We start from the raw sequence: 24,669 nt of genomic DNA on the forward strand, positions 1-24,669 counted from the left end.
TTAAATGTATTAATGTAGTATGCTACTTTTGTAAAGTTATACCTTTTTTCCATCAATCCATTTTCATCTACCAAAAAAAAACTTTCCGCGGAACTTTCAGATTATAGAATTGTTGAATTTTGGCTAATAAATTTGGTTTGTAAATATTAGTTGTTCAGTAGGAGGCTGCACCTCAAAAGAAAAGTATTCTAATCGATGTGGTGGTTTGGAAAGTGCTTCAAGGATATTATTCATCCCAGAATTAATTACTCATGTATTAGAAAATTAATTACTCATGTATTATTATCTGTTGGGGTAATTGGAGATAAGTGGTAGAAAAAATGTTGATTCAGTTCATGAAATGGGAGAAGGAGGTAAGGAAATTAAAGAAAGTATTTCACAAGCTTATGTTTCTGATCTTACATCATTTTCTCTTCATGTGTTTATTCGAGTCTGGTCATGCAGCTAGTTTAATATTGAGAGGTTCTGAGACTGAAGTTGTTCTTTTAACCATGAGGACAAATTGTTCATTGCAAGTGATTTACCTAAAATCATTCGCTACGAAACGATTGTTCAGTTTTAAATAATCTCTTTCTTTTTTTATAGGAAAAAACTCTTTATGGAGATAAGGGTTGAGGGGAGGAGGAAATTAAGGCCCATATCCGTCCTTAATTAGTTTTTAAAAATCTCCCAAAATGTATCTTGGCATTTACTTTTTGAAAATTAATATGCTAATTATGATGCCTATTTTAACTTGCAAGCAGCTAGAACAAAACACATGACCTTCCATACGTATATTCTCACCTTCTATCTTCACGTAACAACCAACATATGACTCGCAAAATGGAAAAATATAAGATTCATACAGGCTTTATTCAGGCCAATCAAGTGTCACTTATTTCATTTTAAAGTGTTATAGTTTATTATTTGGAATGAGTATTAGATTAATCATTTGCTACTTAAACTTAAATTGGTGTTGTAATTTTTCTAAAAAGTTACTTGAATTACTCCCATCACAAAACTGATATTAATTCTGTCTCTTTCGTACTTAAAGTTATTTTATATTATTAAGTAATATAATCATACTTAATGCTAGCTCAAGATGCTTGTCTTTTCAATAATGAAAAAGAAAAAACTTGTAGTGTGTCTGTAGCGTATTAGATTACAGAGAGGTATATTTATATTATAGATATATAGCTGGTGTTTGAATATATACTTCATAACTATTAAAGGATAAATCACAATGACGAATGAAGAAAGTTCGAAAAATATTGTTTATCTATCACTTTGACCTTGTATTTTTTCTCATTCAGGATTTGTATTACTCCTTTTTTTTTTAGACTTTGTATATTAAAGAATACACGATGCAATCCAGAAACTAGTATAAACCATAAACATGAAAGGATTCGCGCCAAAGGGATATCAGCGTTCAGCCCAATTACCTTTTTGCCCCTTCCCAGTTCTCTCTCTAAAACCACCTCAATTGATGAATTGCCGCCAATTTTTCCACACTCGCTAGAAATTTTGCTCCGCTTCACCTTTCCCAGAGAAAATTTTGCTCCTGCATTTTACACTCTTTGCTACTTAACCTACGCACTATATTCGCTGCTAGTGGAGGCGTTGTTTGCACGCGATCGAGGTGCGCACTCACAATTACGTTTATCTATTCTCTATTTACATTTTCAAATGTATTAATTAGTATTCTACAGCAAAATTAATTTTCTTATATACGTAGCTTAATTTTTTTTTTTTTGAAAATCGGATAGCATAGTTGAACTTTAATTTGATGTGAGAAGATAATAACGAGCAGTCGCAGATAAGATCATCTATGCCTGAATTATCAGAAGAGGAAGAGTCTAATGTAAGTAATTCCACGCTTGCTCGGATTTCAATAGCCTATTGTTAATTTTATTTATTTATAGTGAAAATTGTTTAGCTGAAAGTAGAATTTAAGGCATTTTTGCTCGTATTTATCAATTGAGACGTAATTTATTACATTTTAAAGACAAATTTATGATCAGAGTTTTGAATGCGTGTATGTGTGTGTGTTTTGAGTCCATAACCTATTTATTTGTGAAAATTGTTTAGAAGAAAGCAGAATTGAAATGCATTTTTGCTCTTAGTTATCAGTTGAGGCGTAATTTGATAGGTTTTAAAGACAAATTTGTGATCCGAGTTATGAATTTGTGTTTTGTGTGTGTTGTTGTTGTTGTGGATAAGGTACTAGGAGAAGCCAATTAAATTACTTGTCAACCAGCTGATTAGTAGATATAAAATTCTAGTTTACAAAGCAGACTTTTGATTTGTTCTAATATGTAAAACTTGTATGATATATGCTAATTTAATTTCCGAGCAATTTCAGCCCTTTGGATGCTCCAATTTTATGTTGATAAACAAAACAAAGCATTTAAATGCTGATTGGAACATAGCACAAAAATGATAAATTGCACTTGCATAGCATATTACAGTGAATATAAATACATTATGGAAGTGGTAAGAGTGTAGCTAGTGGTATGTGGATTAGGCGCATGTCAAGAATTTGAAACCTGCTTAAGATAAAAGCCCAATATTTAAGTGGAAGTAGCCCCATATTTCCATGGAGTTTCAAATCATGCGGTGGCTAGAGCTAGCCCACGGTATTTCTCAGTTATTAAAAAAAAAACAGGAACTTTCCAATTTATGTGAAACTCGTTTCTTTTTAGTTTGTTCCACAAAAACGACACATTTCTATAAACAATTTAACTTTAAACTTTCTATTTTTTCCTTAACGTCATTGATTTTATAGCCTCAAAAATATCATGGCTGATTTAAGACCACAAGTTCCGAAGGTTTTCTTTCTTTCTTTCTTAAACTCCTGTCCGGTCAAACAGGTTCACATAAAATGAAGTAGAGGGAGTAGCATATTTCAGTGAGAACTTTGTTGTTTATTGATTTCAAATGATTTTCTTAATGGATATGAATTAATTTTTCCTCTACCACTCATGTGGAGAGTTGAAACTCCTTGTGTTCTCTATCCATTCAATTTCAAGACTTTGAATGTGTGTTAATGTTTTTTTAATGTTCAAAATAATCATGCCTTTTATTTGGAGCAGAAGTAATTGTGTTTCTATACTCATAGGCAAAACGTGTTTTACCTCACTTTTTGAAGCTTTACTATAGAAACTCCTCTAGACGTATATAAATTTTGCTGGTTACGGCGTATAATGCAGGTTTATATGGCATGTATTATGCAAGGACACAGGTGAGCTCCTTGATATTGACGACTTTATTAGAATGTCCATAGTTACTTTAGGACCTTCTTGAATGAATGGTTTAAGGGAGACAAAAAATGATACTAACGATATGTGCCATCTTCACATGTTATATATGTCTTGAAAAGCAGGATTCAATCTGACAATTTAACCAGCGTCATTGATATTTGATTACAATAAAGAGGGTAAAACAATTATAACAGGAAAAGGAAAATCTTTGATCTTGAACTTGATTGTAAAAAAAAGACAAAAAGCAAACTACCTAAAGGATGGAGAAATAAAAAAGAAATGCTAGCAAGAGCGAATGCTGAATTAATTAATTTTTAAAAAATGCTGACTTAATTAGTGTCTAACAGTCCTATTCTTTAAGGATTGGAGTTTCCTATTATGATGCCAGTACACGCCAACTCCATGTACTAGAAATCTGGGAAGATGGGAGTCATGACTTTTCCTTGGTTGATATGGGTATGAACTCTTCGCTTTCCCTTGGTTGATTTGTTAGCAGCTAATTTATGTGCTCGTTGCATTTCTGTCTCTCTTTTCATGAAAGTTAGTTAACATGATGTACTGAACTTGTTGCATTGATAAATTGCTTTCTGAACTGCTTTGACGAATTTCTTTAGTTTCACATTCTTGAGGAAGAAGTAGTTTAAGCATCCATAAAACTCCTCTTAAGCAAGCTTAGCTTCTTCTTTTATGCGTTCTGTATGATGTTTGCTGAAAGTGAGAGTTCTGTTCAGTTAAATATCAGGCTAAACCAGGAACAATCTATACAAGTACTAAAAGTGAGGAATCTTTCTTGGGTGCCTTACAGAGAAGTGGTATGTTCTCAGTTTATTATTGGCATGTTGATCTTTCTGCTTGTGGAAGCATTATCTACTCTGTGATGTGACACAGATGGTACAAGTGACGCTCCTTCTGTAAAGCTTGTTAAAAGTTCGCTATTCAGCCATGAGCAAGCATGGCACAGGTTTGACGAAGAATACTGCTATTACTTATATTTTCTTTATTTCCTATTCTATTGGTTTACTTGTCCAAGATGAATATAGTTCTGGCAAGGGAAGTCCTAGGTGCATCAAAAGCTGTAGTTATCTGTTAATGATATGGGATTAGGATGTCATTGTAAATGTATATTCCTAGCGACCATAACCACCAGATGACACAAAATATTTAAATGCTCCATGCAGTTGTAATTAATGGATTAATCTGTTTCTCAGTGTTCTTTCTGAATAGTTTTACTACAGAGCTGTTTTTGGGACACAGATTGATGTACCTTCAAGTCACTGGGATGGATGATGGTTTGAACATAAAAGAGAGAACTGCTTTTGTGAGTAAAACTTTTACTGCCTCGATTCAGTATGCATCTTTATATTCTCTGAAATCTGAATGCGTGTTTATTCTAGTTGACGCAAGAACTGTTTTTACAGTAGGTGCTATTTTTTTGCTTTATGCCAAATATGGGGCTTTTTAGTTGTCAGCTTGGTTTAAGAACTTCCTGAGACGAAAAAATTTCCTCTACAATCATAGCAATTACAACTAAGAATAGTATTTAATAATATGCTCTAGGTGAATGGTCAGGGGATGTAACTTCTCCACTTTTTAGCTAAGTGGGGACACGATTTGATTGAGACTTTCTTGGAAGGGGAGTGCTGAAGCTCATCGTAACTCATTATACTTTTGAAAAGAGGTGCATTGTAGCACATTCACAATGGTATTTCAGATCCATGTTTGACAAGAGTATCGACGAAAGTATGATATTATCTTGAATGATTAAGAGCAAGAAAGAATGAGAAAACACAGTAATTTCTAGCTTATTTTATTTTTATTTGTTAGTTTTGGTATCAGAGTAGTATGTTTTATTTTGTCAAAGAATACACAATTTATAGGAGAAAAAAAAATCAATAAAAAAGGAAATAATCCCCTGATTCCAGACAAAGGGGTATTTCTAATCTAATCTAATCCAATCCCTAAGAATCTGAAACTTTCCTAACTTAGATGATATGATTTGATCCTATATGATTAGATAATACAAATTAACTTATCTAATTTGATTTGATCACATAATCATAATCAGATATTACAAATCAACATTCCCCTTCAAGTTGGCATGCAGATATCTGACATGCCTAACTTGCTTACAAGACTTTCAAATCTTGGTTTACATAAACACTCAGTAAAAATATCTGCATGTCTGCTGATCTCTTGGCACAAATGGCAAGCACACGCTTCCTTCTTCGAGCTTCTCCTTGATGAAATGCCTATCCACCTCAATTTGTTTTTTTCTATCATGTTGAGCTGGATTGTGGGTAATGCTTATGGCAGCTTTATTGTCACAATATAGCTTCATTGGTAAAGTTATAGGTCTTCTAAGTTCCTCCATCATTTTCTTAAGCCAAATCATCTCACGGATTCCATGAGCCATAGCTTCGCTTCGTGCACAACACTTTGTTTTTACTTCTCCATGTCACAAGATTTCCCCAAATAAATTTACAATACCCAGAAATAGACCTTCTGTCAATACAAGATCCTGCCCAATGTGCATCTGTGTATGCCTCAATGGTCCTTTTATCACTTTCCTTGAACAACAATCCTTTTCTCGGTGAGCTTTTCAAGTACCTCAAAATTTGATACACAGCCTCCTGATGTTCTTTTTGAGAAGAACGCATACCGACTAACCAAGCATTCCGCAAAAGCTATGTCAGGTCGAGTGTGCGATAGGTAGATAAGTTTTCCTACCAATCTCTAATATTGACCTTTGTCAATCGGATCTCCTTCTTTATTCCCGAGCTTTATGTTAGGTCAAGAGGAGTTTTTGCTGGTCGGTACCCGCTCATCCCTATTTCTTTCAACAAATCCAGCACATATTTTCTTTGAGATACCATTATTCCCTCCTTCGATGGAGCCATTTCCATGCCAAGAAAATACCTCAAGTGTCCCAAGTCTTTGATTTCGAATTTTGATGCTAACTGATCCTTTAGATTCTTCATCTCAATTGAGTTGTCTCCCGTAAGTATAATGTCATCTACATACACTATAAGGATTGTTATTTTTCCTTGTAGTGAATGCCGAATGAACATTGTGTGATCTGCTTGTCCTTGCAAGTAACCCAACCCTTTAACAAATTGAGTAAATTTTCAAACCAAGCTCGAGGAGATTGCTTTAGACCATAGAGAGACCTTTTAAGTCTATATACCTGTGTCCCAAATTGGTTTTCAAAGCCCGGTGGAGGATCCATGTAGACCTCCTCTTCAAGTTTTCTATTGAGGAATGCATTCTTTACATCTAACTGTTGAAGGGGCCAATCAAGATTAGCAGCAATAGTAAGAAGGACTCTAATAGAATTCAGTTTGGCTACTGGAGCAAATGTTTCAAGGTAGTCGATGTCGTAGGTTTGAGTAAACCCTTTAGCTACAAGACGCGCCGTATATCTTTCCAGTGACCCATTTGACTTGAATTTGATGGTGAAAACCCACTTACAACCCACTGTTTTCTTTCCTCGTGGTAGATCCATGATTTCCCAAGTTTCATTTTGTTCTAGGGCTTTCATCTCCTCTAGAATTGCCTCCCTCCATTCAAGAACATTTAAAGACCTGCACATTCTTTGGTATCTCCAAGACAGTTAATTGAGAAAGAAGAGTTGAATAGGGAGGGGACAATTTTTTATATGACACAAAGTTTGACATGGGGTGTTTAGTGACGTTTCTCACACCTTTTCTTTTAGCTATAGGAAGATCAAGACCTGAAGGAACAAGCGATGTATCAGAAACAGACTCCTTGGAGGTACTACCTGGAATCTCATTACTTGGAATTTCATTTTGGTCTTGTTGAGTGGATGACTGACCATGTTGAGAGTTTTCGGTCTCTTTTCCAAGATTCTGGTTTCTTCTTGTGTAAACGCGCAACTCTTTTGTTTGTTCACCGTTTTTGTTGTTAATCAGATCATGCTTTGATTTTACAGGTTCAGAATCATAGCCTTTATTATCTATAGCATTTTTATTCCTTATCTTTCCTAGATCATTATCACATATTTAGCTCAACCATGTTTATCAGGTAACTCTGCTCTTTTTTATTTTGACTCATTCCCTCATTATTGCAAAACAAATCTTCTACTGCAAACTTCTCCCCGTGAAGATGAGTGCCAAAAAAAGGTTAGGATTCAAAAAAAGTAACATCCATAGTAGCCACAATCTTTTTGTATTTGGATCATAACACTTATACCCTTTCTGATTTGGAGCATAGCCTATAAAAACACACTTTCTTACACGAGGTTCTAGTTTGCTGCTATTATGATCATGGTTGTGAATAAAAGCACTACACCTAAGCACTTTTAATGGAAAATCAGTAGTTAGCCTAGATATAGTAAATTTCTCTTTGAATAGACTAAAGGGAGTTCTAAAACTAAGAGCTTTAGATGACATCCTATTTATCAAATAGGTGGCAGTCAAAAGAGCTTCTCCCCATAAATATTGTGGAGCTCTACTAGTAAACAATAAGGCTCTAGTTACTTCCAATAAATGTCTATTCTTTCTTTTGGCAACCCCATTTTGTTGGGGTGTATCAGGGCATGAACTTTGATAGATTATACCTTTATTTTGAAATTTTTTCCCTAATTGCTCATTAAAGAACTCCCGGCCATTGTCGCTCCTAAAAATCTGAATTTTCTCTTGAAATTGTGTTTCAATCATAGCATAAAAAATCTCGAACACATTTTTTACCTCTGTTTTATCTTTTAAAAGATAAACCAAGTGTAGCCTAGTGTGATCATCAATAAAACTCACAAACCATCGTTTTTCACTATTTGTCAAAATCCTAGATGGTCCCCAAACATCACTATGGATAAGCTTAAATGGTTTTGGGGCATGATAATTATGAGAAGGAAAAATAGAACGTCGATGTTTTGCCATTTCACATAATTCACACTGAAAAATAGAAGGGCTCTTATTCATGAACAATTGAGGTAACAAAAACTTTAAATAACAAAAACTAGGATGACCAAGCCTATAATGCCAAAACATAACTGTCACGCCCCGAACCATGGTCTGGGCGTAACACGGCACTCGGTGCCTGACTGCATGTGACCGAACGAACCAACTGCATGGCTGGATCAACATGTGGTATGACTATGAGCTAGAGGTAAATATAAAACATGATTCTACTAAAGAGTCTGACTGAAATGTCATAGATGCGGAAAATACTGAAAGGTCTGCAAGTATAAACAAGTAGCCGACAAGGCTAACACATGAGGCCTGCTAATATCTGACTGACTGGGTTATAGTCTACGAAGCCTCTAAAGAATACTGAAAATGCTAACTGTTTACCGGGACAAGGTCCCCGGTATACCTTATTAACTGAAATACTATAATGACTAAAACAAAATAGAGATAAGGCCCCGAAAGACTGGGGCTCACCAATAGCTGATACGAGATGTCCTAGCAAGCAAAATCGTCAACCTGAAAATCGTTACCTGCATCGCGCGATGCAGGCCCCGGGCAAAAGGGACGTCAGTACATTTGAATTGTACTGGTATGTAAAATAGCTGAAAAAAAGAACTGTAAATACTGAAACTGAAACTGAACTGCTAGCTGATAAACTGATAAACTGATAACTGAACAAGGAAGTAAGGATATGAATACTCCCTCTTCTGAATGATGAACAACCTGTTTATCTGATAAACTACGGCCCCAGGCCAAGGGCCCAATATATATATATATATATATATGTGTGTGTGTGTGTGTGTGTGTGTGCACAAGCTACGGCCTCAGGCCCAAGTATACGTATACATAACTACGGCCTCAGGCCCAAAAATGCGTAAAGCATAAACTACGGCCTCAGGCCCAAATACAGGTGTTCAACATTCAAGAATTTAAAATCAGGAACTGAGAATCATACTGCAGTACATGATACTGAAATAATGAGCCATACCGAGTTACATGATACTGGAATAATGATTACGATTAGACTGAGATGAGTATTCATAAGAAATTGCTTTGTCATAACTGAAACTCATAGAATATCGAATGATTATGAGACTATGTCATCTAGAGAATAGAAGTTATACTACTATTCAGGGAACTAAGGCATAGTTACTTTCTGAGGAAACTGGTAATGGTCATAATGAATAGGACGTAGGGAGAATCATAGACATTCCCAAACGTAAAGAGTTAGCCTTACATACCTTAACTTCCTGCCCTTGAGCGTAATACAACGTTTGTCAACCCTTTCAACTTTAATCTATAGCAATACAAGTCAAAGGGATTCCATATTAGTTATGGTGCTCATGTTTTGGTCACTTAAGCATTTTATCAAACACTTGGTGAAAATAAAGCTTCATAGTCCTTATTAATGGTGTCTCTCCACCCATCAACCCATTCTCTTGTTCCTAGATAAATTCTAAAGTCTCAAATATATCAACATTATTTTTCATCACCCATAAGGTAAACAACACCCTTAACCAATAATCAACACTCAACACGCCAACCCGATAATCGTTCATGCTTTTCTATCAAACCCATCAACTCATATCTCATGAACTAAGGTTTATAATCATTAAACCAATGTTAGAATCAATTAGAGGGTGAAGACATTACCCTTTTGAAGTTCAAACCCCTTTGAATTCGAGTTGTAGGCTTCCTTCTCTCAACAATGATGTCCCAATCGAATATCTAATGATATGGAGGGTTTACCCATGTTAATAAGATGTTGGGAAATTGAAATTAAGTTAGAATCACCATTAGAATTTACCTTGGGTGGTGGAGGGACCCTTAAGGAGTTAGTTTTTTGAGAGTTTTACTTTCTAGAGCAAGTTTTCTTGTTTTGGGACTGTGGGGGACGAAATAGGGCTAAAAAAACGACTTCCCAAGTCGTCCACCGCGTCCCGGTTGGCGCGACTGCGGTACCGACCGCGGTAAATCGTTGGGACACTGCCTCACCACCGCGGTCGCGGTAAAAACGCGGCAGGACCGCGGTGGTTGCACACCATTCTGTAAAACGGGCATAACTCTTTGCACAGAGCTCCGTTTGGGCTCCACAATATATCGTTGGAAAGCTATTTTAGAGGTCTACAACTTTCATGCTTTGAGTTTTTCCCAATTCCTTACACACTTTCACTAAACCCTGCTGGAAGACAGACCTTCTGCAAAACTTTGTCGATTTTGTCAAATCTTATGCACCTCACTTTCCATCTTGATTTTGAAACAACTATTTTCACCCATAATCATCCCGATGGGACTTCACATGTTCAAAATATATCCTTGCTACTCCTTTAGCTCATTCATACCTAAGCCGAATTTACGGGGTGTTACAATAACCTTATTCTCAATAAAAACTGAGTTCAAACAAATAGAATTTTTGTTTATTGAATTGTATCCATCCTCCGGGCTCTTTAGCACTGCCAATCATCCTCCCCGAAACCTTGTTCTGAAATTCACAAGAAAATGAGTGAAATATTGCACGACAATTGAGCGATTTGGTTAATTTGGCAACAGACACAAGATTGCAGGTCAAATTTGGTACATGAATGACATCAAAGAGAGCCAAGGAAGGAGTAAGTTTGATAGTTACCTTTCCAACAATTGCTGAAAAAGATCCATTAGCAATTCGAACCTTTTTGTTCCCTGCACAAGGTGAGTAAGTAGAGAATAAATGGGGATTTCCTGTCATATGGTCACTAGCTCCTGAATCGATGATCCAAAAGTTCACACCATTTGAGTTAGCACTCAGATAAATAGACGGTGCAATACCTGATTGGGTAAAAGAATAAGAAGGCTTGGAAGGACTAGGTTTACTGTTTTGGAGTTGATTCTGAAGAAGCTTGTGCAAGAGATCTAATTGCTCCTTAGTGGATGGAGACACCTCTGGAGAAGATTGTTACCCCTGCTCTTCACTGATTGTTTGGAATGCATGGCTGCCACGGTTGTCAACTCCCTTTTTCTTCCAGTTAGGAGGCTTCCCATGAATTTTCCAACATGTTTCGCGAGTGTGGCAGTGCTTTTTACAGAAATCACACCAAGATTTCTTCTTCTTGTCATCATCTCCTTTTGCAACCACCAGTGCTGTAGAATCTATTGCTTTTAAATTCAGATTAGGATCTAATTTTAACATGACATTCCTTCTGATTTCTTCTCTTCTTATTTCTGAGAAAGACTCACGCAAAGATGGGAAAGGTTTTTTTCCAAGAATTCGAGATCTTACTTCATCAAATTCTCGGTTTAATCCTGCTAGAAATAGATAAACTCTCTCATTTTCTTTTTTTTTCATTGCTTTCACACTATCTGCCGGACACTGCCACTCATCATTGTAGCATTGATCTAACTCTTGCCATAATGAAACCATTTCATTGTAATAGATGGTCACTTCTCTCTCTCCCTTTGTAGCCTTCCAAAGCTTAATTTTTAATTCAAAAATTTGAGAAGCATTTTCAACATCCGAATTGGTTCTTTAACAGCCTCCCATACATCCCTAGCGGTGGGCAAAAATAAATATGACTTACCTATTACTGGTTCCATAGAGTTTAGAAGCCACACGATCACTAATGAGTTCTCAGACCTCCAGGCCTTCATTTTTTGGAAAGCTTCAGGTTTTCTGATTTCACCGGTCAAGTGCCCAAGTTTTCCTCTGCGATCAATTGCTAACCGGAAAAATTGTGGCCACTCCAGATAATTTTTTCCATTCAACCTATGAGACGTTAGTTGAAAGGATAAATGAGATGAATCACTGCTTTGATTCTTGGTTGTCTCGAGTAGGACCGCGCTAACATAACTCTCGGCTTTTGTTGTTGCCATTGGGATTCTTTGCCCAGTAAAGGCTGTTTTAGCCATGAACAGAAGGAAAAGAAAAAGGTTGAAAGAGGCTACTGCTCTGATACCATATTAGTTATGGTATGAGAATAGTATGTTTTATTCTGTCAAAGAATACACAATTTTAGGAGAAAACAAAGCAATAAAAAAGGAAATAATCCCTTGATTCCAGACAAAGGGATATTTCTAATCTAATCTAATCCCTAAAAATCTGAAACTTTCCTAACTTGGCTAATATGATTTGATCCTATATAATCAGATAATACAAATTAACATATCTGATTTGAGAAGTATACATGCCCTGAAAAGAGAAGTAAAAAGAGAAGGCAACTCGTGAAGGATACTTGAATATAAAGCAGGATGATCATATGGGCTTTCCAGAGCCATGCCATCATTTGCATATTACAACTTTCTTATAAGTTTTAACTAGTTTGAAGGTTCTTTACCATAATAAAATAACATTGAAGACAAACGAAGATACCTGAAAGAATGCTTACCGGGAAACATCTTTATCTTCAGCACATGCTTGGGTTTCCTGCTATGTGATTAAAAATGTGAGCAATCGTCTCTTCTTTGACGGTACAGTTGTATTTGTTTGAGTGTCATCGATATGTGGATTAAAACGACATGGGTTCATTGAATGGTAAATTATGAAAAGTCTGTTGACTATCGGGATTGCTAAATCACTTGTCAGGTCTAACATATTTCAATTTTTTCAAATTATTGATTTTACATTCATGTAAGAACCTGGTAAACAAATCTCGCAATTTACTCATATGCGCTCGTCAAGCTAGTATTACTAGACATACTTCCATTTACTTTTTGCTGAGCTGATAGAACTTCATAACATAATCTGTAGCTATTGGCTCCATGCTGAGGAATTGTACCATTTGAAAATATTTGGTTGGAACTGTGTTGTGGACAAGGTTTTATGAAGAACAGTCGACATACTTAGTTTTAGTCCAAAACTCCATGCACTAATCTTGTCTTACTACATATTTTTATCTCCGCCAACTTCTGATGATTAAATACTTAACAACTCCAAAAATACTTGGTGCATGTACAAAGTGATTTTCTTTCTTATTTTTAACGCAATAAAACAATTTCTTGAAAAAAAAAAGTTTATTTCCTGTATAATGTGGAATATCATTTCTACAAATGTTGAATGCAGTTAGAAGTTGCACTAAGCATTAACTAGAAGTAGTAAATTATATTGTGAACTGATATTTAGGAAAAAAGAATATCACGAAGCGCAAAGTTATATTTGATATTGACACTTGACTTCTTTCGGACTTTAGCCGACTTTAGCCTTGTGAGATAAACCTAGTGTTCTATTGGTTTCATCTTGGCAATTTTCTATGCCTATGACAAATAGACTTCACCAATATCCTTCATCTTAGAGTATTGCTATTGAAAATTCTTAGTTTCCAAGATCATCCCCAAATCATTGCTTTCAATTACAAAATCATCATGCCTTGGTGATTTCTTCTATCTGTCCAAGCCTTGGTGGATAGAGTTACCTGTGGGAGGTAGCATGTATACATTGGAATTAATCGAGGTGCGTGCAAGCTAGCCGGGACACCACAGTTATAAGAAAAAAGAGTACAAAATCATCAATATACAAGGTTAACATACATGCTTTGCTTAGGTAGCATTTGCTCTTCTTCTTCAACTGCAAATCACCGTTAGTTGTTCAATTTCATGGTTGGAAACTCAAGTTTTAGATCTAGGGATTGTCAGGTTTGCAAGTGTTTAGGACATGGTTTTTCTAGTGAAATATCTTTTACCTTAGCTAGGTATAGATCTTTATCAAAAAAATTTAGTTAGGCCTAAAATATGCGAGCAAATAATGGATAATGGTTCAATTTCTTACTTTATTCCTGTTGTTTGGTTTCTTAGAAGGTCGTATTTCTGTAAATTAGTTTAAAATTTTGCTCTCTCTGAAGTAAACTATTAAACTAATAAGAGCTGTATCGTAAACAATTGCAGCTAAGTTCTATGATGGATGTCAGCAGTGATGTTCAAATTCGTGCAAGTGGGGGCCTTTTAGCTGTGCTGGAGAATGAGCGGATCATAGACACCCTTGAACTAAATGAAAGTGGGAGTGCATCAATTGCAATTGATTGCATCTGTGAAATTTCGCTGTATCCTCTAAGCTTGATTTTCCTGAAATGGATTAACCTTCTTGTATTCATTTCTCTCATTCATATTTCTATGTTTTGCATTGGGGATGAAATTTGTGCAATGATGTGTGCCTTGACTATCACATCAAGTGACAAATTTCTGAAAGTTGATTCAGCTGCTCATGAAGCATTACAAATATTCCAAATAGACAAGCATCCTAGCCATATGGGGATAGGCAGATCAAAAGAAGGGTCAGTTACAAACTACTCTCTATGTTTAATCAACCATGGAAGTTTTGACTAATCACTTTTTAAATGTAGGTTCTCTGTATTTGGGATGATGAATAAGGTTTGAGGAGGGTGGCTGGTTTTAAAAGCTGTGGCCATTTGCTGTTGGTGGTTTTTAAGCAGCTACGGAAATATTGGGCTAATATTTGTTTACTTTTTTCAGTGTGTAACTCCAATGGGTAGACGTCTCTTGAGGTAAGTTTTGTTTGAAATAGTTTGATGCGGTTTTTGCAAAGATAAAATGTACTTGATGCCTTCTGGTCTAATAGTTCACCTTTCATCAGGAGCTGGTTTCTGAGGCCTATATTGGATCTAGATAACCTGAATCAGCGTCTTGACACTGTATCCTTAAGTTTTTTGACAGTTAGGCTTGACCATTATAGGTTCGGCAACTGAAAATGTTTTTTGCATCAAGTCAGGCACTGAATAAATGACGGTTATCCTTCTATGTGGGAGTGCTCTCAAAACTTGAAACACCATAACCATGAAACATTATGACTTCTTATGCAACTGATTTATATTCATAACACACCTGCAAAGGAATTTTTCCTGTGACTTCTGAAGATATCGTTCTTCCTGTCTGCTGAAGAAATTTCAGTCTCTTTATGCGAAACGCTGAAATCTGTAAAAGATATTTCCCGCATACTCAAGGTTCATATTTCCCGTGTTATGTTCTCTTCCATATACTTACGCAGTCATTCTTCAGTTTTGGTCATTTTGTTTTCTCTTGTAGTGTCGCCCAAGAAACAGTCACTTAAAATAGCTTTAAATGATGTAATTCGTAACCTGGATGAAACCATGAAGTGCCTTCTACAATTTGTTCAAAGTTTAAAACTATTTTCTTGGTCCAAATGTACAAAAAAGATCAAACCATACCAAAATCTATTACTCCCTCTGTCTCATTCTATGTGGCGGTGTTTAATTGGGCACGGAGTTTAAGAATGAAAGAAAGACCTTTGAAACTTGTGCTCGAAAAAAAAGCCATAGACACTTGCGTGGCACTGTGGCTATAAATTGTCTCATTTAGGGTAAAATGAGAAGTTCAAAGCTAAATTATTTTTAAATACAGAAATATACCATTCTTTTTGGAATAGACTAAAAAAGAAAGTTTGCCACATAAAATGTGACTGAGGGAGCTTTTGGGTGCATAAAATGTCTATAAGATGCATTTTTCACATGGCTCATGTTGAATATAAAGCTGGTTGTCTGTTTGATACAGGTTCTACTCTCTCTTCATCAGTTTTAGTTCTCTTCTCTTCTTATTTGTTATTTTTACCTTCCCTTGCTTCCACAGAAATTTAACTCTCCAAGTTCTATATCTACAAGTGCAGACTGGGCTGCTTTTCTGAAGGTAGATATGTACACTGCCTCTGTCTCTTTACTGGCCCATTCAATCCTCAGATATCTGTACCCGAGGCATTTTGCTCTAGCTTATATTTTATCAAGATTGCTATTTTAAATATTTGAAGTTTATATTTACGTGCCATTTGAGCTGTTCAGAAACAAATTTCGATGTATGCTGGGTCATGGCAGTGCATTGTGTAGCACTTTTTGGATGTTAACCTAAAAAAAGACTTCCATTTTTCTTTTTTTTGATTAGACAAGATAAAGTATTGAATGTTTGTTACTCTTCATTAGTATGCTTTACTGAATTTGACAATTACTTTCTTGCTAAGCATTTTGTCACCAGCTATTTTACATTTTCTAGTTTATACAATTTCAATTTGTCCTCAAACTTGAAACTTGCACAAGAAATGTAATTCGGTTTTCAGTTTACCCTTTAGCCGAAAAACTTTTTGCAAACTTTTTGCTGCTAAATCTAGATTATGCGTGCTTTATTAGTCCCATTTGTACTTTATCCAAATTTGACTATTCAATTTCATGTAGAGTGTTTGTGCTCTCCTGCATATCAGCAAAATATTCGAAGTAGGCATTTCTGGATCTCTGTACGAGGAATTGAAGTATTTGGGCTTGGATATTATTGAGAGGGTATCAAATTAATATTTAAACTTCACCATGATTACATGTGTCACAGTAGTTTCTCTAATTTACAATCATCCTTATCCACATACTCGGGCTCTCTTTTTGCAGGCTGATTTTCACATTTCAGTCGATCTAGCCTATGTCTATGAATTGGTTAGTATTGTTATTAGTGTAACATTAGTTCCACATTGTAGGTCTCTCAGACATGGACTTGATTACATTGGAACCGATTTACGGTAGAAGTTTGAAAACTATGTAGAATATCTTTTGCTTTTGTCATCCGAAATCGTCAACACGATTCTTTCAAGGAATAGCCAAAAAGATAAACAACAATTGCTTTTCTTCGAGAAAATTTCCACAATAGTCCCGGTTCAGGCCTAACTATCAAGGTATTGTCCATTAGCCCAGCCTTTGGGGCCTCACTGTTTTGTCCCCTTGGGCTTTAACCCAAAAGACGCCTCGATAGTTGAATTTTAAATTTGCTCTTTTATGGCCCATCATTTTTCCCTCTCATTCCGATGTGAGATCTGCCTAAGACAAGCTTCTTAGCAAACTCTTTTTTCAGTTCAACTGTTGGTGGTTAATGGGTTGTTACACTCAAGCTGCCAGTTGGGACTTAACATTCCTTGTCGAGGCTTCCCCTACCACCATACTACGGAAGTATCGGCTCAAATACCACCTTGTCACGGCTCAAACCCAACTTTTAGAATATTGTCTAGTTTGACCCAGCCTTAAGCGCATCATGGTTTTGTCCTTTGGGTTAAGCCCAAAAAAGTGTCTCTATAGTTGAATCTTTAACTCTCCCTTTTATAGCCCATAAATTTCCCCTCCCATTTTGACATGGGATTGCCTGAGACAAGCTTCACTACAAAATGCTTTTCTAGTGTAATCGCCAGCGGTTCGTGAACTGTTAACCCCCCCCCCCCCCGCAGCATTCGTACCAAGGTTTGCCCCGTACTAGGAGATGTTTTGGCTCTGATATCACATGTCACAGCCTAATCCAACTAATTCCTGATATCGCCTAATATTTCCCCTAACTTTTCCCTCCCAGTCCAATATGGAATTTTCCTAAGGCAAAGTCGTAAATCCCCCTTCCTTCAAGTTCAACCACCAATGGTACGCGTGTTATTACTATGGATCTACACGTGTATGAATCTACATACATATACACTTGATATTGCAACATGCCTCCTCAAGCTCAAAGTGAGAAAATCTGCTTGAGGTTGCTTACTTTGAAGACATAGAAAGTTGATGCCGAAATATCATTGGATCAGTGCACACTCACCCAAAAGAAATCCACTGCCTGAAATCTTTCTCAGAAAGTTGTTGTAATTGCACAACAGAAGAAAGTGCTTCTTGCGCTACACATGAAAAGGAATCTATTTTAGGCACTGAAAAGCAATACGATGTTGCAAATCTCTAGAGCATTATCAATGTAACTTGAAACTTGAATTGGCAGAACAATGCCAAGAAATTCAAGATTTATTGAAGGGCACCCGTTGCATAAAAAGTAGTAGCGCCAATCGTCAAATACATGAACAATGCTTGAATGATCCTAGAGATAGGAGTAGCGTCTATGCGTGTTATCTGGAGATAAGGGCATTGCTTCTCTGAGAGAGCTTCATTGGGCACCAAAAGGAAGAACAAAGCAAGAAAACTTTGGCTCGACGGGCAGCACACATTGGCTAGTACAACTCACCGATTGAGTTTCTACCAAGATTGTAAAGGTTTTGATACCATGTTAAGAAAATAGACCTTGAGCGCAACTCAACCTCAGAACCTAACTCATGAGATGAGAATTGCTCACGACCAAATAAGGATACAAACAACCGATCTCTCAACTAATGTGGGACACTTAACATTCTCCACTTGAGTTTGAGGGAGCATGTTAGAATATTAAGTGAATATTTGTCTAGATTCATACATGTCTAGATTCATTGTACGTAAAAGATGAAAATCTTATAAAATATTTTATATCAATCTGATTTGAGTACAATGAATCTAGATGTGTATGAATCTAGACATTCTAATAGGTACCTTGGCAGTTTGGTTTAGGCCGTTACAGGTGGTATTTGAGCCAGTATGTCACGGTGTTGGGGAAATTCTCAGCAATGTCTCTGAGGCCCTAAGGGGGTAAGTGTAACAGCCCACGGGCCGCTGGTGGTTGAACTTGAAAAGAAGTTCACTGTGAAATTTCTCTTAGGTAAATCCCACATCAGAATGGGAGAGGAAAGTTAAGGATCATAGTAGTGAGATCAAGAATTCAATTGTCGAGGCATCTTTTGGGCTAAGCCCAAAGGGACAAAACCGCGAGGCCCCGAAGGTTGGACTAAAGTAGACAATACCTTGGCAGTTGGTCTTGGGCAGTTACAACAACTTTAACCTCTGTAGTCCCCTGCCCAAGAATACCTCTAGGTTCTGGTTTTAGGTAACTAGATCTGACTACACATGTATCCTGGAAACTTCTTCAGTCAGCGACTGGAGCTTGATCTGTCAAGCCAAAATTGTCTGTTAACTTGTAAGACTTACTTTACTAGTAGGTGTATCATTGTCTAGGCATGTCCATATGCAGATCATTCACTCATAGTCCTCGTTTCTGCCTTGACGATATGTCTGTTTTCTTGTGGGTATACTAGTAGCAGTACCCATTAGTATACCAGCAAGCATTTTTTTTCACAAATTGTGTGTGCCTTGCACTGTGCAGGTAATTGGTGTGACTGATGTTGATAGAAGTAAAGAGAAGGGTTATGAGACAATAGTAAAAGAAGGTTTTTGTGATGAGGTAGGACATACAGCTTGCAGTAACTTGTGGGTTTATTATCTTCCCTGCATTGGTTTTGGCATCTTCTTTCTTTATGGTTTTATGAGTGTAATCTTGTTTGTCTAGTTGGATGAGCTGAGGCAGATATATGAGGGATTGCCAGAATTTCTGGAGGAGGTTCTCTGACTTCTGATTTTTCTCGATGAAACCACTTACAATTGAAGTTAAGCCTGCAGGCTATTGAATTTGATATTAGCAGTACTTTGCAGGTTTCGGCCGTGGAACTTGCACGACTTCCTCACATGTGTAGAGACAAGGAGATCCCTTCTATCATTTACATACATCAGATAGGTCTGTTCACCCTTTCATGTTGTCATGAGTATAATAGCTTTGGAGCTATTACCTTATCAAAAAAAAAAAATAAAGCTTTGGAGCTACCTAGGTGTTCAGCTTTTATACTGATAACTGCTGATGCCCATTTGGATCCTGGGAATGCTTCCTTTTTCAGATAGTAGTCTTTGTATGTCAGGGTGGATCTAACTTCTGAATCCCTTTTCCTTTTATCGGAACTTGTCCTTTCCTTGAGAATTTCTCCAGCTTACTTTAATTGAGGCAGTTTAATATAACACAAAATTTTGAGCTTTTAACAGGAAAATAAGCACTCAATGTACAAGAGCAAAGTCTATTTCTTTTCTCAACCATACTTAAGTAATCAGAATAAAAGTGAAAGATGGATCTCAAAGTTGATTACCTATGAATGTGTGGAAAGGTAGATGACATTTTAAGGTAGCATATCATCTTCAGGATAAGCCAGACGTTTAATGTAACAACGTAGTAACAGGGTCTTATTGCTGACTGTTGACTAGGGATGTATTCATTCTGTACCCAATGATCTTTAATACTTGGCTGTCTTGGCTGTATCTGAAAGAAGTCTCTTGACCTGATAACTTTTGCATTCTTAATGACCAGATATGGACTAGAATATTAATCGTTCTAACTGCAAATCATTTATAAAATTTCCCCCTTCCATCTCCTTGTAAAAAGTTCATGTAGTTCTACCTGGTTGAATTCATCCCTTCATATGTATCTTCTACATAAGCAACACTGATTAAATGCATATTTCTGGTCTGCCCATTATGACTGTAGTTTTTGAGAAGAAGACAAGGCTTCTTGTATTTCTGTGTATATTTACATCTCATGAGCAAGGAATTTATACAAAGCTCCTAATGCTAATTAAGGAAATAAAATAAATCTATACAATCAATCCAGCTATCAAATCAAATCAAATAAAAACAGAATAAAATCATATCTCCTAATATAATCAAATCTCCTGAAATCATGCTAATCAACACTCCTAAATCAAGTCTCCTTGAATCATGCTAATCAACAGTCCCCCTCAAGTTGGTGCAAAGATGTCGCACATGCCCAACTTGCAACTCAAAGTATGGAAAGTTCGCTTGTTGAGACCTTTGGTAAACACATTAGCTAGTTGTTTTTCCGATGGCACATGAAACAAACTCAAGACACCAGTTGTAACTTTTTCTTTGATGAAGTGTCGATCAATTTCCACATGCTTTGTTCGGTCATGCTAGACACGATTATGAGCTATACTGATGGCAGCTTTATTGTCATAGTACAAGGAAAGTTTTCCTTTTTCATACAGTCAAAATTCCTGTAGTAGCTTTTGTAGCTAAAGCAGTTCGCAAACACCCTGGGCCATAGCTCTATATTCTGCCTCCGCACTTGATCTAGCAACTACACTTGGCTTCTTGCTTCTCCAAGTAACCAAGTTTCCTTCTACGAGCGTGTACAGTAACCGGATGTTGATCTTCTGTCATCTAGAGATCCAACCCAATCCGCGTCTGTAAAGGCTTCTATTTGGAGGTGATCATGTTTGGAGAAAAGTAGACCTTTCTCTGGAGCAGACTTCAGATACCGCAAAATGAGAAAGACAACTTGCATATGAGGATATCGGGGATCATGCATGAACTGACTCACCAGGCTAACTGAGTAGGCTATGTCTGGTATAGTGTGGGAGAGATAAATGAGTCTTCCAACCAGCCTCTGATATCTCTCCTTATCAACTGATTCTCCAACTCCGCTTTGTAACTTGTGATTGCTTTCAATGAGCGATTCTGCGGGTCTGTAACTTGTCATACCGATTTCTTTCAAAAGATCCAGAATATACTTCCTTTGAGAAATAAAGATTCCTCTTTTGGATCTAGCAACCTCAATTCCCAAGAAGTACTGCAATTTTCCCAGATCTTTGATCTCAAATTTATGTGCCAACAACTTTTTCAATCGAGGCATTTCCTCTTTGTCATCTCCTGTCATTACTATGTCATCAACATAAACTATGAGAAGAGTGAGTTTACCCGTTTGATGTCTTATGAAAAGGGTGCGATCAGTATTGCTCTGTTGGTAACCGAAGGAGATCATTACTTTGCGTAATCTGTCAAACCAAGCTATGGGGGATTGCTTCAGTCCGTATAAGGCTTTCTTCAATTTGCATACCTTTCCTTGACTCTGTGCAGTATCAAATTTAGGAGGAATCTCTATATATACCTCTTCTTCTAACTCTCCATGAAGAAATGCATTCTTCACATCAAACTGTTGCAAGTCCCAATTAAGATTAGTTTACAAAATAAAAGAATTCTAATAGTGTTCATCTTAGCAACAGTGGCAAATGTCTCCTGATAATCCACTCCATAAGTTTGAGTGAATCCCTTAGCCACCAATCTTGCTTTGAATCTTTCAATTGAGCTATCAGCTTTGTGCTTCACAGTAAAGGCCCATTTGCAGCCAACCAACTTCTTGTCTGGTGGTGAAGTGACAAGTTCTCATGTCTCATTTTTTGACAAGGCCTTCATTTCTTCAATCATAGCTTGCTTCCATTTAGGATATGCAAAAACTTCCCTACAATTCTGGGGAATAGACACAGAAGAAATAGACAAGGCAAAGGCTGTATAGGAGGGATACAAAGAATTATAAGAGAGAAAATTAGATAAAGGGTGTTCGGTGGTGCAAGATCTGAGTCCTTTTCTGAGAGCAATAGGTTCATCTAACTCATTAGGAAATGTAGACAACTCACCAGTAGAAGAAGGTTCAGCTTCGGTAGATTGCATGATGCTTCTTCTGCTCTATTTTTCCTTGAGTAAGTTTTCAAATCAGGCCTATCCAAGCGCCCAATAGTCTCCCTCTGAATTTTTTCTCCAATTTCATTTTCCCATGTGATAATGTCATCAAGAGGTCCGGTAATGGAACTAGGTAGAATCACCTCTTCCTCCTTACTACTCTCCCCCTGAAGAGGTGATGAGGTAATACTGAAATAGGGCTCAGATTCTCGAAAGGTAACATCCATCCTAACAAAAGATCTCCTAGAGGAGGATGATATCATTTGTAACCTTTCTGTGTCGGAGAATACCCAATGAAAACACACTTTATAGCTCTAGGATCAAGTTTCCCAGGATTTCTAGTGTGGACAAAGCAAACACACCCAAACACCTTTGGAGGAACATTATATTCATTCTTACCCTTTAAAGTTTCCAGAGGACTTTGAAAATTGAGGGGTTTAAGTGACATTCTGTTGATAAGATAGGCAACCGCTAGAATAGCATCCCCAATAAGGTTTTGGTAGATGCATGGTAAACATAAGAGATCTTACTACTTCTAACAGATGCCTATTTTTTCTTTCAGCGACCCCATTTTGTGCACTAGTGTAAGGACAACTAGTTTGATGGACTATCCCATTGGACTCTAAATAAGCACCAAATCTTTTATCCATGTATTCGCTGCCATTGTCAGTTCTCAAGATTTTTATTTTGGCATCAAACTGAGTACAAATCATCTTATGAAATGACTAAAAACAAGAGAAAACTTCACTTTTGACTTTTAACAAATATACCCAAGTCATCCTAGTACAGCAATCAATGAAAGTAACAAACCATCGACTACCAGACAAAGAAACAGTTTGGGTAGGACCCCATACATCAGAATGAACAGTCATAAATGGAGCTGTGCTTCTATTATCACACGCAGGATAAGAGCTTCTAGTATGCCTGGCATATTCACACGCATCACATAACAAAGATTCAAATTGAGTCCTTGAAAACAAATCGGGATATAACTTCTTCAAAACAAAGAATGATGGGTGTCCTAACCGTCTATGCCGTTGTATTATTTCTTGGTTGACATCCTTGCTCCCAAAAAAAAGGCTTGACCAGAGTTTTGAATCCCATCTAATATATACAAGTCATCACACAATCTACCACTGTCAATCCTTTTCCCAGTTTGAAGATCCTGAAAAATACAATGATCGGAAAGAACTCGATTTTACAGTTTAGAGCTTTGGTGATGGCACTAACAGATAATTATTGATAGCGAGCTCAGGGACATGGAGTACGGATGATAGTTTAATATTAGGAGTATAAATTACAGAACCTGTTCTAGAGATAGGTGTTAAAGAACCATTGGCTATTTTAACATTATCTCCTTTGGGAGATGGAGAATAGTTTTGAATGCCTTTAGAAGAGCCTGTGATGTGTCTATTTGCACTAGAATCGACATACCAAGAATTAAGGTTATCAGTAAAGGCAGTACCTGACTGCATTTGGATGTGGCAACATTAGCGGAGTCAAGTTTGGTTAGGAGGCGACGGAGAAGCTGAATTTCATCTGAAGACAAGATTTCTCCAGAAATGTCTCCTTGAATGTCTCCATATTTCAGCCCAATCAGAAGGAAATTAGAAGGAGTTTGTGTTGCAGACAACCAAAAAGAGAGAATACTCGACCTCTTTGATAAAAAAGGAACCCTAGTGTTGCGAGGGAGATAACTCACCTCAAAAAGGCAGCAATGACTCTGATACTATGTAGTTTTTGAGAAGAAGAAAAAGCTTCTTGTATTTCTGTGTATGTTTACATCCCATGAGCAAGGGAATTTATACAAAGCTCCTAATGCTAATTAAGGAAATAAAATAAATCTATACAATCAATCCAGCTATCAAATCAAATCAAATAAAATCAGATCTCCTAAATATAATCAAATCTCCTGAAATCATGCTAATCAACACTCCTAAATCAAATCTTCTTGAATCATGCTAATCAACAATGACGCCTATATAAAATGCCAAAATCTAATGAAACATAGCAACCTACTAAAGATCCAGTAGCGAGATGAAGAATTAGAAAACTACCTGAAAGTAAAATGTTCTGCATTATTCTCCAGTTCTGAGAGATGTTCTGCATCTTGTCTCACAGCAGGCACCTATTAGACTCGCACACAGATTAACATTGCTCCTGTCAGTTTCAGAGAGTTTCTCTATGCTATCTTCTTTCTCACACCTATTAAGCCTAGGATAAAACTGTGCATCTTTAGTCGTGATCAACATCTGTATTTTCCCGCTTACAGGTTACTTAATGTGCATTTTCAATGAAAAACTCGCTGAAGAAATGCTAGAGAAGCTTCAGGACTATGAGTTTGCTGTATGTCAT

General features: G+C 36.8%; 1 protein-coding gene across 15 annotated transcripts in view; it reads left to right on the forward strand.

Moving 5' to 3' along the window:
- The first annotated feature begins 1,267 nt into the window (after positions 1-1,267).
- LOC104249255 (DNA mismatch repair protein MSH5) overlaps positions 1,268-24,669 on the forward strand; it is a 38,287-nt gene continuing 14,885 nt past the window's right edge. For 7 of the 15 annotated variants that reach the window (XR_011401417.1, XR_011401418.1, XM_070152844.1 and 4 more), the window contains exons 1-20: positions 1,269-1,618; positions 1,746-1,840; positions 3,189-3,220; positions 3,601-3,695; positions 3,971-4,051; positions 4,128-4,200; positions 4,494-4,557; positions 14,015-14,169; positions 14,299-14,400; positions 14,470-14,497; positions 14,600-14,631; positions 14,721-14,778; positions 15,001-15,087; positions 15,731-15,787; positions 16,324-16,425; positions 16,528-16,572; positions 19,124-19,201; positions 19,307-19,357; positions 19,450-19,531; positions 24,587-24,660. Coding sequence is in view for 13 of the 15 variants with exons in the window: in XM_070152844.1 (XP_070008945.1) it covers positions 1,808-1,840; positions 3,189-3,220; positions 3,601-3,695; positions 3,971-4,051; positions 4,128-4,200; positions 4,494-4,557; positions 14,015-14,169; positions 14,299-14,400; positions 14,470-14,497; positions 14,600-14,631; positions 14,721-14,778; positions 15,001-15,087; positions 15,731-15,787; positions 16,324-16,425; positions 16,528-16,572; positions 19,124-19,201; positions 19,307-19,357; positions 19,450-19,531; positions 24,587-24,660 (1,329 nt within the window). In the remaining 2 variants the exon portion in view is untranslated. Of the gene's footprint in view, positions 1,619-1,745; positions 1,841-3,188; positions 3,221-3,586; positions 3,696-3,970; positions 4,558-6,951; positions 7,011-14,014; positions 14,170-14,298; positions 14,401-14,469; positions 14,498-14,599; positions 14,632-14,720; positions 14,779-15,000; positions 15,088-15,730; positions 15,788-16,323; positions 16,426-16,527; positions 16,573-19,123; positions 19,202-19,306; positions 19,358-19,449; positions 19,532-24,586; positions 24,661-24,669 lie in introns of those variants that run through there. The other 8 variants (XM_070152845.1, XM_070152850.1, XM_070152848.1 and 5 more) reach the window with 8 other exon arrangements.

Source organism: Nicotiana sylvestris, chromosome 8 (genome assembly GCF_000393655.2).
Source record: "Nicotiana sylvestris chromosome 8, ASM39365v2, whole genome shotgun sequence".
NCBI classification, from domain to species: domain Eukaryota; kingdom Viridiplantae; phylum Streptophyta; class Magnoliopsida; order Solanales; family Solanaceae; genus Nicotiana; species Nicotiana sylvestris.